Source organism: Triticum urartu, chromosome 2A (genome assembly GCF_056163025.1).
Source record: "Triticum urartu cultivar PI428250 chromosome 2A, HENAU_Tu73, whole genome shotgun sequence".
In the NCBI taxonomy this organism is placed as follows: domain Eukaryota; kingdom Viridiplantae; phylum Streptophyta; class Magnoliopsida; order Poales; family Poaceae; genus Triticum; species Triticum urartu.
Genome location: NC_141874.1, coordinates 16,448,072 through 16,460,210, shown reverse-complemented (window position 1 = coordinate 16,460,210; position 12,139 = coordinate 16,448,072). Strand labels below are relative to the sequence as shown.

The window sequence follows — 12,139 nt, the reverse complement described above, 5'->3', positions numbered from 1 at the left end:
CGCCAGACAACATTACCCTCCTGCACGAGTCCCTCGCCACACATCGGACGCCCAATCTCCACTGCGCCCCGTCGCCGAGATACGCCACCATCCATGTGTAGGATGAAGCACCGCTCCATCAAAGATGTCGTCCACTGGTCCGTCGAGCCCGTGCACACCTCCAAGAAAGACGACCCCAAGGGGGAAATGACACAAGAATGTCGCCGTCATCCGATCTACTGATGTAGGGCATCCCCCAGAGGTAGCAGATAGTGGCCTGGAACCCTCAACAGCCATGCCTTCGACAAGGAAACGACACCGAATAGCGTCGCCATAGCCGGCCTTGGCAGTAGCTGAGAGCAAGTTTTTTCACCCAGATTTGCTCCAATAACCTCCATCAAATGTCTTGTGCACGGATCGTCCAACACTGCGGCCGCCGCATCGCCCATTACGACTCCACAGCCGCCGACACATCCTCCGTCGTCCCGGGGCCGCCACCCCGGGATCTAGCCATCACCGTTCGCCAGAACTCGCAACCCCACGACAGAGCGACCAAGCCCCACCTCGGTGCCGAACGCCGTCCGCGGCAGACCAACGTCCGCGACCCTACCATGGAGCCGCAGAGCACTGCCCGCCGACACGGTGTGCACCACATTGAGGGCGGCCAACGAGTGTGGAGAAGTTAGATCCGGCCAAGCCCAGCCAGGATCCGGCCTCTCGCCGCGCTAACCCGCTCCCGCAACCCTGCATCTCGCCCGCTCTCAAGGCGACGTAGGTAGAGCGTGCGCGCGCAACGCCGCAAAGAGGGGAAACACCCTGCCGACACCTTCCCTGGGGCACACACGGACTTCATCGGCGACCCATCTACCGGTGGCGAAGCTGGGGATTAGAGGACCAGGGGACCTGACGGCGGCGGCGCTAGGTTTCCCCCGTGTCTCCCGGGGCAACGCAGGGGCGTGGGGCGTCTGGCAGTCCCTATATAACCCCCCGAGTGGTAAGCATCTCATATGGCTGATAATCTGCCTGGTCTATGGAGGAAAGAAGTGAACACCGTTGTTGCCAACAATGACAGAGACCTTCCACAACTTTATTCAATGTCCATCCAACCACACAGAATACGGGACGAGGATGGCTAGGTTTAAAAAAAAACTAGCTGTGGCTAGGGATTCCTATTTGTCGACATTTCGATAGATTACTACATTACAAGACAAAAAGTTTTGGTAACATTCTAAATCAGGTTTTCCCGGTTTTATGAAGCATCTTATCAGATTTTTGTTTCTCTTTTTCCTGTTCATTCCTCTGCCGGTTTACAATTTCAGCATGTTTTTTTCCCAATCCTCGTTTCTCTATCGTAAAATGATCACAATTTAGAGAAATGTTCATAAATTTCAAAAAACATCCTGAATTTTGTAAAAATGTTCAGAAGTTTTATAAAAAAAGTTTGATTTTATCTTCTAGAGAATATCCACAATTTTCGAAAAATATTGAGAAAATTTCGCAAAAAAGTTTAGACTATTCAGAAATATGTTCATAAATTTCAAAACAATATCCTGAATTTTGGAAAAATGTTCAAAAAAGTTATAGAAATGTTTGCTTTTTATCTGTAAAAATGTTCGGAATTTTTTAAAAATATCCTGAAATTAAGAAAAGGTTTAGAATATTTAATTTAGTAATATTAACAAAGCGAAAATTTTCATTTAAAAGGCTCACTATTTTTTTGAAAAATGTGAGGAAAATTCAAAAAATGTCCAGTTGCTCTAGAAAAAGTTCTTAAAAGATGGTCGTATTTTCCCAGAAAATCACATTTTTCGGAAAAAAATGATCTTTTTAAAAATAAACCATATGAAAAAACCGATTGATAACCATGTAATAGAAAACAAGCGGTAGAAAACTAATATAATTGGCTCGAAGGCGCACTACCGCTCCCGAGCGTCAAATTGGAGGGCCCAGTTGTGGGGTATGTGTGATTGGTCACCATCCTATCGCAATAAGCGACACAGAGGCACTCCCGGTGTAGTCACCTTGCCAGGCCAACGAATCCCACACGGATTTGACTTGTCAGCAGAACAACCCTGTTCAACACCGCCCTTAGGGCATGTACAATGGTTAATAAGATAGTTTTATCTTAAGTTTTGCATTTAATTTAGAAATGACAAAGAAAAATGTCTACAATGGGTCATCTCTTAGCCTTATCTTCAATAACTAGCAATTCCTAAAAATATGGTGAGACATATTGTGGTAAGAGATCATCACTTGTCTTATCTTAAATACTCCCTCCATTACAGTTTATTAGGCGCAACTCAGAGGGCTCTGGGACCTAGGTGTTTTCTAATTGGAAGGAAAAACGGAGCCAGTTAGCTGTAGATGCGCCTAATCAAATGTAAAATTGACGCATAGTACTCCCCGTCCATTAAACTGATTGCATGCACCGGTTTCCTTCTTTTCCCCCTGGCGTTTCCTACTCTGCATGCACCGGACCGAGTACTTTCCTTCCGCATGCATTTCTTCCGCGCGCGATTTCTACGCCGCGAGTTTCCTTTCGCGCGCGATTCCGCGCCTGATTTTCCTTCTGCGCCGCGCGCGAGTTTTCTTCTTGGCCGCCTGATTTTCCTTCTACGCCGCGCGCAGTATAAGTAGCTATGGCGATGGATGTTCACGAACAGACGGCGCTCATCTTCGGCTTCCTCCTCTTGGCCTCCTCGGTCCAATGGCACGGACGCAGCAAGATGAATCAGATCGCCGGCTTCCTCCTCTTGGCCTCCGTGGGCTGTCTAGGGTTGCTTTCCAACCGAGAGCGCAGCCGCCCGGAGGACTTCCTCCTCTTGGTCTCACCGGACGAGCGAGAGTTCCATCCATCTCCATCAGCACGGCTGGGTTCGACCATCTTCCTCCTCCAACGACTTTGCCTCGACGGCGCGTCGGCCTCGCACGCCCATCTCGCCCTCCGGCACCTAACGAGGCTGGTTCGTCGAACTGGAGTGGCTCCGTCGGCAGGGAAGGTACAGACAGCGGCGGCGGGGCCGGAATCGCAAGTTCTACGTTCGTGGGCTTCACGTTTGGCAGCGGCGGGATCTCGTTTGGCGGTGGCGGCGGGATCCACCTCTCCTTCTCCATGGACGCCCTCCACCTCTCCTTCTCCATGGACGCCCTCCATCTCTCCTTCTCCATGAACCTCAACTTCCTTCTCCATTTGGCTTCCACCTCGCTGGTTCAAGGAATAGCAAAGCAAATGGCTCTTCTTTTATACACCAAGGAATGGGGATGCGGTGTGAAAAGGAGATCAAAAGCTGCTGCATGCAAATCCTTCTCCATTCACACCTCAACAAAAATTGACGTGTTCCCACTTGCATGCAGAATTGGAAGGAGAAAGGAAAGAGAGCACCGCATGCACCAAACGCCACAATTAATTTTGTGATTAATGAAACACGCCTTAAATCTCTCCTATTCTGAAAAATCAAGGATTTGGAGATGCGCCCAACAAACAAAAATGGAGGGAGTAAAAGAAGATAAGCCTTCTCTTATGAATTCTCTCTCCTCCACCTCATCATTTATCCTACGTGGCACCCCTAAGATAGCACCATTATACATGCCCTTAATGGCCTGCTACATCCACACCACTTTGGATCAACGCACCTAACAACCGTATACCAACCCGCCCAGGATTAGCCCATTATGACGGGCATCGGTTCTGGCCAGGGGCTTTGCTTGGAAATCCGACGACCACCACGTCTCTCTGGCTTGGATCTGAACGGACATGACGCACCACATTCGAGGGCCACGTGCCACGACATCATTTGTAAATAAAATGTGAGAAAGAAAGGAGAGAGGATTTTTGGGTCCTAGATGCTACCGACCCCTCTTCTTAAACATACAATTTTTTTATAAGTTTCAAAAATTAAAAAAATCACGTCAAATATCTATAGGTTAGAACCTACTCATGTAATTTTTTTACGGCAAATCTATGTTTTCCAGACTCAAACTGTAGGTCTCATTCACATGTAAGTCACATAGGGTCATATTGTTCTAAAAAAATTGGCATGGTCAACTTTCTAACCAATACCAGTGCATGAATTTTATTTCTCTTAAAATTACAAAACTTACTGATATATTTTTCGCTTTGTTCTGGAAAATGGCAACACCAGAGTCCAGGATTATGCTACTCCCTCCGTCCTATAATATAAGACTTTTTTGATACTACACTAGTGTCAAAAAACATCTTACATTATTTATGGGATAGAAGGAGTAGTATGTTGGGAAGAAGTCTCTACACTTGAACAAGAGTGGAGACGAAGGGGAACAAAGAGAGAGCTGAAGGAAGAAAGGAAGTTTGAGCCACACAGCAAAACTCAGGATGAAGGGGGGCGAGTGGGAGGAGTGCGTGAACACAGAATTCTATTATTATCATGTGGGCAAAATATCTTGCAGGGAAAGGGAATATTTTATCGTATCAAAAAGTTTCAATATATGTGCAACTTTTTTTACTTTTTATGTGGAATTTTGATGCAAAGATATATTGCACTCGAATGTCCGCTGTAGCGCACAATCTCAATTCACATGTCCTTATCATGCTGGAGTAGTAGACGTGAATTTTTTTTTATCTGACAATAACAGGTTTTAAAAGAAATTGATTTGATCTTATCCTGTTGCTAAGTAATCAGTCGTTGGGTGTTAACTAAACACGTATGGATTTTGGCCCTAACCAAGTCGTACTCTTCTGCATTAACAAGTACAAAGAGACAAACGCATGTTAAGCCAGCGCTGATTTATGCGTTTGCACGAATCAATGCTGGTTACGGAGCGGCCTGGCAGACGAAATGCATTAAAAAAATGTGAACTTGGCTGGCCGGCCGAGTTCCTATAAAGAACAGCAACCCTGCGCACCCAAACGTACATCAACCACACTGCCCTTGTCCATCAAACAACACACCAAAAAATTACGAGCAAGGTAGCCATGGGCACCCTGCTCCCCAAGCTGCTGGAGCTCCTCGGCGAGGAGTATAAGCTGCAGAAAGGCGTCAGGGAAGGAGTCAAGTCTCTCGAGAAAGAGATGAGGAGCATGCACGCTGCCCTCTGCAAGGTGTCGGAGGTGCCGCGGGACCAGCTCGACCTGCAGGTGAAGATCTGGGCAGGGGAGGTGAGGGAGCTCTCCTTCGACATGGAGGACATCGTCGATAAGTTCCTGGTCCATGTCGGCGAGGGTTCTGAGCCTGCAGCAAACTCTAATAAGCTGAAGCAACTCACGAAGAAGATGGCCAGCTTGTTCACCAAGGGGAAGGCTCGCCATGAGATAGCTAACGCGATCAAGGACATCAATAAGCAAGTCCAAGAGGTTGCTGAAAGGCGTACAAGGTACAATGTCGACAATACCATCGCTAACCTCCCTACTGTGACTTCCATCGATCCTCGCCTTGGGGCTATGTACACAGAAGCAACAGGGCTTGTTGGAATTGCCGGAACAAGGGATCAAGAGATAATGAAGTTGCTCTCGGAGGGGGATGACATGTCCAAGAAGAATTTGTAGATTGTCTCCGTTGTCGGATTCGGAGGATTGGGCAAGACCACTCTTGTCAAATCGGTCTTTGAGAAGATCGGAGGTGATTACCACTTCAAGGCTTTTGTTCCTGTCGGTCGAAAGGCTGAGGCAAAGACGGTTTTCACAAATATCCTTCTTAATCTTGGCATGAATGGAAGTGAGCTCATCATGTTCAATGAGCAACTGCTCATCGACAAACTCCGGGAATTTCTCAAGAACAAGAGGTATCACCTGCCACTCACTTTTTGATGGCCACTATCTCACTCTAAAATTTCTTTCCATTGGCAACTCAGTTGGGTAATAGTGTGTAAAATATGAGGTAAAAAAATATTGTAGATTTTACAGCAGCTTCCATCATTTTCCGTCCTACTGTGACTATGTATGTGGTAGGTCATATAGTGTTTAAAACCCATTATCACGTTTGACTCTTTGTTCTAGCGTTGTGATAACTTTTACCTCATTTTATTGTTTGCTCCAAACCTAGAAGCTAGACCCACTCGTTAGGACGACACAGAAGATCGATAGATATCTCAGACCGATGTCTTTTTCAGTCTTAGCATATTATGTCAAAATTTTCCGATAATTTTATCAAATCAATCCAATTTAATGAAATCAACTCAATTGCCACAACTACAACATACTTCTATGGGCCATGTCAGATATATACCCCCTACCGTATATAGGCCTGACTGACAATCCAGCCAGGTGTAGCGTTATCATAAGGATCTGTCTTGTTAGTTCTGAGAATAACAAAATCACATGACCACAACAAAGTTGTAAAATGTAGCAACTTTTTTAAAAATGGGACAACTTTACATATAGGAACCAGCTTTGCTTTTTTCGGGGCCCATATATGCATCTCATACAATATGAAGTATCTAATCTAAATAGGACTATATAGGAGTATGCAGTGGTAGTATGAAATATATGAGGCCACCTAGTCATTATACATACTACACTTATGGTGAGCAATTTTCCCGGCTATGTTTTTTATGTACAAATCTGACGGTACAAAAAAATATGACAATGTCATGAGCTTGGTCTCACTTGCAATTTTGTTCATGTACATGGAATTGTGGTATCTTAAAACTAGAAAAAGTATATGCATGTACTCAGAATGATAAAGTGCTATACATACTACAACACTGTAGTATTTGAGACCTGGGCTACTACCGTGTGTAGTTACATACACATTTTTAATAGGGATTATCTATCTATATATTACTATTCACAAAAAAGAATATCTATATATTACTGCATATATACGGCATGATATTTATATGTGTGTGTCTGCATTAATCTATAAAATATCAATGAATTGTTTAGTTTACAAGAGAGTGAAAATAATCTGATGTTTGTTGTTTTTCGTTGAGCAAGTTTGCAACGGTGTTTAATTGAATGACATGACTTACTACCGGTTCATGGGGTCAATGTTTTATCTCATGTCAATCTTATCACTATTGAATTATACATCTTATCACTATTGTAGTACACCTTTCGTGAACGTGGAAGGTAATCACCTTTCCAATTCATATAGAAAACTAGATGGTGCCCCATATGTTGCTGCAGAAATTGGTTGCAATTTTTTGTTTTGATGAGATTCAATTGTCTAGAATTTGAACATGAGAGTGGAGACTAAACATACATATGATTTATTCTATTAGAATACTATATAGTTCCAAAATGTTTATAGAATTTAAGTAGTATTTCTGATGTGTGTTGATAAAAGTAAGGATTTGGCTACAAATCTGGACGTCTGATTTTTAATCATGAAAAATCTAACACCCGGGATGGCATATTATTTTGTCGCGAGCATGGCAATTTACTTCCGTAAGAATGGCAAATCCTTGCTGTGTTTAGTTTTTTCTGACAGGATTTGCCATGTTTGCTGAAAGAAATATGATGCTCGCGATAACGTAATTCCCATCCTTGGCATCAGATTTGTCATGCTTAAAAATCCGACATCTGACTTTTTTAACATTCACGTTGATGAAGTGCAATGTGTGCATGTTTCACGTTGAGAGAAATAGGAATTGTGAGGTTGCTAAGGTGGTGAGAATGAAGATTTAAAATACATATGATTTTTCTATTTGGTTATTATATAAGTAGTTAGAAACTATTTATGTAATGTAAGTAGTATTTCTCATTCGTGTTGATCAAAATAAAATGGCAGGGTTGATGAAGTGGGATGTGCATTTGAGAGAAATAGTAGAAATAGCATTTCCCATGCGTGTTGAGAGAACTAGATAATGTGAGGTTGATGATGTGGCATGTGTGGTGAGGTGGGATGTGTGCACGTTGAGATAAATAGAAATAGTAGGGATCAACTATTTAACTATATATCGGATGTGTACATAAATGTACTTTGGTTGAAACATGATCTTCCAGCAATTTATGCCATCTTATTGTTTGTCCCTTGTAGTTTACTTAAACTTCATTGCTTTTTTAGAATCATATCTTTGGGCCATAGCACAAGATTCTATTTAACTCTTTTTATGTGTACATGCATTCCATTAATCATCACATAAACTAAATATAGGTACCTCATTGTAATTGATGACATATGGGATGAAGAACTGTGGACAGTTATCAAGTGTGCATTCTCTAGTAGTAACAATTTTGGCAGTCGGCTAATCACGACAACTCGTATAGTCAGTGTATCTGAATCATGCTGCCAGTCTACTAATGATTCAATTTACACAATGGAACCTCTTAGTGATGATGATTCCAAAAGGTTGTTTTATAAACGGATATTTTCTCTAGAGAGTGGATGTCCTCCTGAATTTCAAGAAGTATCTAGAGATATATTGAAGAAATGTGGTGGTGTTCCATTGGCCATCATTACCATGTCTAGTCTTTTGGCTAGTGGTCATGAGGTAAAACCTAAGAATGAGTGGCACGTTTTGCTAGAGTCTATTGGTCGTGGACTTACTGAAAACCGTAGTGCCAAGGAGATGCTGAGGATACTATCATTTAGTTATTACTGTTAGGTAATCTTGTCCTAGTCATAGCAAGAGCTAGAGTCTTGTGTAGCATCGTTAGTACATGTAAGAAAGCTTGTGATCAACGTCGCCGTGTGATTAGATTAGGAGTTGAGTACTAGTCCAGGTTGAGTCCGGGTTAGACTAGAGTACTAATCGTGTTAGGTTAGGACACAAGGTTGAGTCGGTCTGCTAGACCTTGGGTCGCTGCATATATATACGCAGCAGGTCTAGACCTTTTGTAACCGAGGAAAACAGAAAATCAATAAAGAGAAGAGAGGCACGACACGTGCCTTTGGTAAAAATTATCGTGTGCGCGTCTCTGTCTTAATTTGATGTGATTGATCCTGTGGGCGAATTCCAACAATTGGTATCAGAGCTAGGTCGATTTGAAGCCGCCCTTGCCCCGGGGTCGCGACCCGATTAGCGCCTCGGGGTGAGCGATATGGTCGCTGGGTGGTGCAACGACGATGAAGAGCGAGCCATGATGTTGCTGGGTGATGCAGCGACAAGGAGGATCTGGCGATCGTCGTTCGGCGGAGCGACAAGGGGTGAGACGGCAGGCTGTCGTCGGGAAGGCGGTGGAAGAAGATCGTTGACGTGAGTGGTGGTGCCGAGGCACGGTGCCGGGATAAGTCGTCAAGATCGTCGTCCGGGGGAGTCGGATGAGTCAAGGAGTCGTGCGTGTTTGCACTACCAGTCGTCGTTGCGTCAGTGAGTCGTCGGTCAGTTGGTCGTCGTCGTGTCAGTCGTCGTCATGTCCAAGTGCTCGTCTATGTGAGGAAGCGTTGAAGATGAAGCGTGCCCAGGTCGTCTACGAGTTTCGACGAGAGGATCAAGTTCAACTATGTGGGGGCGGTAAACCAGTGAAGGTGAGTCTCTTCAATGAGGCCATGTCTCTACATGAGGCTGGAGTGGGCGGTGTAGTCCACAGGGTGGTGAGATCCACAAGGAGCCGGCATGTATCTTGCTAGGGTGGATGGCGAAGTCCACCGGGTGGTGTTTTCCACAGGTTACTAGCGAGGCTGGCTAGTCCAAGGCATATTTGAGGTGGTCCGTAAATTCGCCAAGTTGAAATTGGAGGGGAGATTGTTGCGATCAATGAAGCCTAGCAATTTCACTTGTCGTGGTGCGAGTGGATGAGTCGACAAGGGGTGATCTACAACGACTCAAGACCGGAGAAGCACAGAAGACAAAGTGTCAAGATTAGGGAGAGATTGTTAGGTAATCTTGTCCTAGTCATAGCAAGAGCTAGAGTCTTGTGTAGCATCGTTAGTACATGTAAGAAAGCTTGTGATCAACGTCGCCGTGTGATTAGATTAGGAGTTGAGTACTAGTCCAGGTTGAGTCCGGGTTAGACTAGAGTACTAATCGTGTTAGGTTAGGACATAAGGTTGAGTCGGTCTGCTAGACCTTGGGTCGTTGCATATATATACACAGCAGGTCTAGACCTTTTGTAACCGAGGAAAACAGAAAATCAATAAAGAGAAGAGAGGCACGACACGTGCCTTTGGCAAAAATTATCGTGTGCGCGTCTCTGTCTTAATTTGATGTGATTGATCCTGTGGGCGAATTCCAATAATTACGACCTTCCTTCATATCTGAAGACATGCTTATTATATCTAAGCATGTTTTCGGAAGATAGCAAGATCATGAAAGATCAGTTGATATGGATGTGGATTGCCGAAAGCTTTGTCCAAAGTGGAAAAGCAAATACTTGTCTCTTTGAGTTAGGAGAAACTTACTTCAATGAGCTTGTGAATAGAAGCTTGATCCAGCCGGTATATGATCATGTTGGCTCTGTACATGCTTGTCGTGTACACGATAGTGTACTTGATCTAATTTGCTCCTTGTCAAGTGAAGAGAACTTTGTTACTGTAGTGAATGGTACTAGTGATATCATGTCTTCGGAGGGCATTGTCCGCAGATGGTCCCTCCAAAATTATAAAAATGAAGAAGGTCAAACAAGGCCTCTCAAATCTGAGAGTATAGGACAAGCGAGGTCTGTTGTTACATTTGCACCTGCTATTGATCTAATGCCACCATTCTCGAGCTTTGTTGTTTTGCGTGTATTATATTTGGATGGTTATGATCGTACTAAGGAGGACCACCTCAACCTTCAAGAGTTGGGGAGTTTGCTTCACTTGAGGTACCTAAGTCTATCTGGAGAAGCATGGCACTCACGTCTATCTAGAGAGGCGGAAATTGATTTGCCGGAAGAGATTGGGAAGTTACAGTTTTTGCAGGTGTTGGATTTGCCTAGAGGTACAAGACTACCGTCGACAGTGATTAAGCTTACAAGATTGTTGTGCCTACGTATTAATGATGACATGTTTCAGCCTCCAGCTAGTTTTGGAAACCTGAGATCAATGGAAGTGTTGAGTATGATCAGTGTTGACTCTGTAAGCATTGTAAAAGAGCTGGGCAACATGGACAGACTGAGGGTGCTCAATATTCAGTTTGAGAGCATGGGGCTGGTGGAAGCTTTTGTGGAGTCACTAGGGAAAATGCGAAAGATCCAGCATGTACAAATTAGTGCCTTGCTTGAGCTCAATGTTTCAATGGATCACTTGGGGGAACATTGGGTGCCCCCTGCAAGTCTGTGTGTGTTTATCATGGACACACGAATGAAATTATCTATGCTGCCAGCATGGGACCCCTTACATCTGTCACAACTCTTCTGGTTACAAATATGTGTTGGGGAAATGCGACAGGAGGATCTGGGATTCCTTGCAAGGTTGCCTTCTCTTCGGCTTCTCCGGGTATGGAATGACAACCAAAGGCCACTATTCTTCGGTGCCGAGGGGTTCCGTTGTTTGGAATCAGTCGGCTTGTATTCCGAATGGCCGAGCCAAATACTATTCCGGGCAGGAGCGTTGCCCAAGGCCGAAAAAGTTTTTATCAAGATCAGTTTGCGGATGGCAAAAGAAATTTTTCTCGAGATCGGTTTGCAGGTGGCAAAAGAGGAAGCAGCCGGCAACTTCTTTCGCCACCCGCAAAGCGATTGGTTTGACCTGGGCATGGAGAACCTGCCGTCCCTTCGTGATGTCGACGTTGAACTCTTTTGTTGGGGAGTGACGGTGGGGGAGAACGCCCTCCGCGCCCATCCTAACCGCCCCAAATTCAAAATCTACTTGGACGTGAACATACCAGAAGGTAGGATGCTTGTCGTTTGCGTTCGCTAGTGCCTTTATGCATGCTTGTCTTTATGCATGCTTGTCGTTACTGAATTACTGACCGGGCTTTATTTTCTTTCCTTCGAAGGTGATATTGATGAGGACCGCGACTGCTACGAGGGCCAAGAGTCGGAGTGACGAAACTGCAGGTTAGAATAGATACAGTTTTGTTTCCGGTTGAAAAGAAAATCATTTAAAGGTTACAAACTGTGTATACGTACATGCGTAGATTTTCTTTTCCACACTTATTCGTATAGCCATGCTATACCTTCTGACACTACTTGTTTTTATAGGCTGCCATTGTTTTATTGGAGACGCACATCTGTAAAACATATGGGGTATGCGTACCGACGGCTTCAGCATCGACCAACGGTCGTCACTCTTTGAGCTTATTTCTTGGCTCAAAGAGAAAAAAACCAAAAAAAAGAGAGAGAAAAGTTTATGAAAAAAAGTATTCGCTCGCTACTAGT

At 44.3% G+C, this 12,139-nt stretch overlaps 2 protein-coding genes across 2 annotated transcripts; both read left to right on the top strand.

The window, feature by feature from the left end:
• Window positions 1-4,908: 4,908 nt before the first annotated feature.
• On the top strand, window positions 4,909-12,124 carry LOC125534751 (disease resistance protein RGA5-like). The gene is made up of 5 exons (XM_087542752.1): window positions 4,909-5,736; window positions 8,052-8,491; window positions 10,075-11,649; window positions 11,758-11,818; window positions 11,963-12,124. The coding sequence occupies exons 1-4, from the start codon at window positions 5,660-5,662 to the stop codon at window positions 11,805-11,807; spliced, it is 2,142 nt and encodes a 713-aa protein (XP_087398878.1). The 5' UTR covers window positions 4,909-5,659; the 3' UTR covers window positions 11,808-11,818; window positions 11,963-12,124.
• On the top strand, window positions 4,931-5,500 carry LOC147982945 (disease resistance protein PIK6-NP-like). The gene has a single exon (XM_087540593.1). It carries the CDS (start codon window positions 4,931-4,933, stop codon window positions 5,498-5,500), a length of 570 nt encoding a protein of 189 aa, XP_087396719.1.
• Window positions 12,125-12,139: the final 15 nt, after the last annotated feature.

What these genes read in the sequence shown, in the direction of transcription:
- LOC147982945 (XM_087540593.1), top strand. Translation starts at nt 4,931, where the DNA reads ATGGGCACCCTGCTCCCCAAGCTGCTGGAGCTCCTCGGCGAGGAGTAT.
- LOC125534751 (XM_087542752.1), top strand. Translation starts at nt 5,660, where the DNA reads ATGAATGGAAGTGAGCTCATCATGTTCAATGAGCAACTGCTCATCGAC. An exon ending in GAGGATACTATCATTTAGTT is followed by an intron (nt 8,492 to 10,074) that starts ATTACTGTTAGG and finishes CGAATTCCAATA; the next exon opens with ATTACGACCTTCCTTCATAT. An exon ending in GGACGTGAACATACCAGAAG is followed by an intron (nt 11,650 to 11,757) that starts GTAGGATGCTTG and finishes TTTCCTTCGAAG; the next exon opens with GTGATATTGATGAGGACCGC.